Source organism: Galeopterus variegatus, unplaced genomic scaffold, assembly GCF_000696425.1.
Source record: "Galeopterus variegatus unplaced genomic scaffold, G_variegatus-3.0.2 Scaffold168, whole genome shotgun sequence".
NCBI classification, from domain to species: Eukaryota; Metazoa; Chordata; class Mammalia; order Dermoptera; family Cynocephalidae; genus Galeopterus; species Galeopterus variegatus.
The window spans coordinates 784,917-787,811 of NW_007726279.1; the positions used below are offsets into that span (position 1 = coordinate 784,917).

Genomic DNA, 2,895 nt, shown 5'->3' on the forward strand with positions numbered 1-2,895 from the left:
ACAGGGAGTTGCTAGGCAGACATCCTTGCAGAAGTATTTTTTGTATAAGACTGCAGTGGCCTTTGTGCAAGACTGTGGTTTTGGCAGAGTCTTTTTTGATAGTTCTTGTTATCAGGCAATCATGCTCCCTTCATGGCCTTCCTTGTCTCCATTTTGTCAGGGTTTGACACAAGTGATTCCATTTTGTTTCTGACAACTTTCACAGGTAGTTCATAGAAGAGAGGAGAACTTTAAAAAGTTCAAATTAATATTCTGAGAGAAATTTGAGGTGATAGTGCATCTATGAAATACTAACAGGTGACTCTTCTGAAAGCAAAAAAATGGTAAGTTTTAAAAATATAATTCTAAAGTGAGAAAATCAAGATAAAGGCTAGAAGAAAAAGCCTTTCTAGAATGTAAAACAAGGGACAAAAAGATGAAAAGTGAGAGAAAAGTTGAAAGACATAGATGACTTACTAAGAAGGGCCAACATCCATCTAATAGGAGTTTCAGATTGAGAAGAGAGAAAATAGAGAGAAGGAAATAAATAATAGAAGTAGATCTCCTAGAGGATACGGCAAAGGAATCACAACTATATTAGCATTACACTTATTAGTTCACTAGATGCTAGAAAACAAGGGAACAATGCCTTTTTTTTAATTCCCAAGGGACAGTGATTTTGAGCCTAATATTCTATAGTCAGCCAAATTAGTGTTTATGTACAGAGCAAAATATCTTTTTTCCCCCTAAATTTTCAAGTACTGAGGAAATTTATAACTCACAGTCACTTCCTGAAAGAACTGCTGAAGGGTGTACTACAGCAAAATGAAATAGGAATCTAAGAAAGAAGATAACAGGTGCAGAAACAGGACAATCAAAAGAAGTCTTAGAATGCTACTTGTGCAACAAGCCCCAAAAAGAAACAGTATGAAGAAACTGGATCACCTTAGTGAGCAGATAAAAGTTTATTATAGTATTAAAATTTAAAATCACAATATATTTGATTTTTCCTTTAAGAGATACAAGTTTAATGACATGTTTATATCAACTTCTCTACTGGGTCTACGCAGTCTATTTGATCCTGCCATGAATAATTTTTACATCATCAGCACACTACAAATACTCGTCCTTGGTTTTCTATGTTAAGAACTAACCTAGACACAATTTATAGAAGATTTAGTTAACATAAGAGAACAAAGTATAAGTGCTATAAACTCCCCAATGACAAGCAACAGTAAGTTGAGAGGTATACATATATAGCTGGGGAAGAAGACAAAGGGAAGTAGGTGCAGGGGTGCTGAATCCCTCATCTTACCCAGCAGAAAATCAAGAGCTACTGAGAGTGGGTGGGAAGGGAGTTTGCTAAGGGGGTAGGAAGCTGGGCCTAGTCGGATGTGAGAGAGAAGGGGGCGGGCCCAGGCTGGGAGGGAGTATAGGGGGCTGAGCGGAAGGGGCGAGGCGAGGGCGGGGCTTAGCGGGGGTGGAGAGAAGGGTGCCCTCTCGTGGCCGGGCGCCTGCGCAAACCATCCGCCTTGGTGTCTCCCGCCTCGCCTGTGCTCTCCTCGCCTTGCCGGTGCTGTCAGTTCAGCCCACACTACGCTTTGTCTCACCTGACGCGCCATGCCTCGCCTGCTCGTGGTCTGCCCGCGCCGCCGCGTGGCCCTGCTCTACCTGCAGCGCGGCCGCCGCCTCACCCACTCGGAGCCCTGGCGCCCGCGTCCCGCGTTGCCCGCGGTGAGTTGGGGCCCACTCACCAGAGAGGCGCGGACGGGACGGGCGGGAAGCGCTGGCCTAGGCCGGAGGCACTCTGACGGGCGGGGAGTAGGGAGCGGAGGGCGCAGGGCGCAGGGCGCGCGTGGAGGGGCTTCTTGGCTGGGCCGCCGTTGGAGGGAGCCCAGGGGAAAGGAAGCCGGGGACCCTGAGGAGCGCGTGGGCTTCGGAGCCCCTTTGTGGGCACGAAGACCGAGGGGTAGAGCCATTGTTGCACCGAAGGTTAGTTTACCACGTTCGAATGCACACTTCATTGTGAAGATCTCGCATTGTCCCTGAAACGGTGGAAATCCGTGAGGAGAATTTTAATTCTTTTTTTTTTTTTTTTTGGCGCCTGACCGGTACGGGGACCGAACTTGTGACCTTGATGTTATAAGGCTGCACTCTAGGCAGCTGAGCTTACCGGCCAGCCCCTCATTCAAAGAAAAAACTTTAAAACTTCAGTTAGGTATTCAAGAGATTTCCAATAAAATTTTCTAATGTACTTAAAAAACAAACAAACAAATATAGAAATAAAGTTAGATCATCCATGAACTGAATTCCTTCATTTTAGGTTTCACCAGGCCCCTCTTTCTAGGACAACTGTCGAATTCCTCAAACCGTTTTAGGCAATGCTAGGCAGTGAGTCGGTGATTCGGGAAGCCATCTTCGTTACCAGCGCTTTCCATCTTCTGTTCCAGGAAATCACTGTTGGAATTGTGGTGATTTTTACGACCTTCTTAACACCGGCTGCGTATGTGCTGAACAACCTGAGCCAGTTCAGAAGAGAGTAGACGGAAGATGCTGAAAAACTATTAATGTCCAGAAGGCTTCCAGACAAACCTGTGGCTTCTTTCAATGAGCAAAAGTGCTTAGTTGGGTTAACGAGGCAACCCCTGTGGGTATTCAGCTTCATAACCATATGTTTATGGTAAATTTTCGTACTTTTCCAGTACTATGCATTATATAGATGTATAGTCAAAAAATGTTCTGCTTGCATGTTAAATAAAATCGAAACACTTACTGATGCTTGGTGTTATGTGTGATCACAGATTATTATTATTATTTATTTTTATTTTTATTTTGTCAATATACAATGTAGTTAGTTATTGTGTCCCATCACCAAAACCTCCCTCCCTCCCCCCTTTCCCCCCCCCCCCCCCCCCC

At 44.8% G+C, this 2,895-nt stretch overlaps 1 protein-coding gene across 1 annotated transcript; it reads left to right on the plus strand.

Moving 5' to 3' along the window:
- The first annotated feature begins 1,487 nt into the window (after positions 1-1,487).
- LOC103610882 (cytochrome c oxidase subunit 8C, mitochondrial) lies at positions 1,488-2,757 on the plus strand. Its single transcript, XM_008594949.1, has 2 exons — positions 1,488-1,713; positions 2,430-2,757. The coding sequence occupies exons 1-2, from the start codon at positions 1,600-1,602 to the stop codon at positions 2,520-2,522; spliced, it is 207 nt and encodes a 68-aa protein (XP_008593171.1). The 5' UTR covers positions 1,488-1,599; the 3' UTR covers positions 2,523-2,757.
- Positions 2,758-2,895: the final 138 nt, after the last annotated feature.

Coding starts and splice junctions, on each gene's coding strand:
- LOC103610882 (XM_008594949.1), top strand. CDS start 1,600: ATGCCTCGCCTGCTCGTGGTCTGCCCGCGCCGCCGCGTGGCCCTGCTC. Junction 1,714..2,429: donor CGCGTCCCGCGTTGCCCGCG/GTGAGTTGGGGC, acceptor CTTCTGTTCCAG/GAAATCACTGTTGGAATTGT.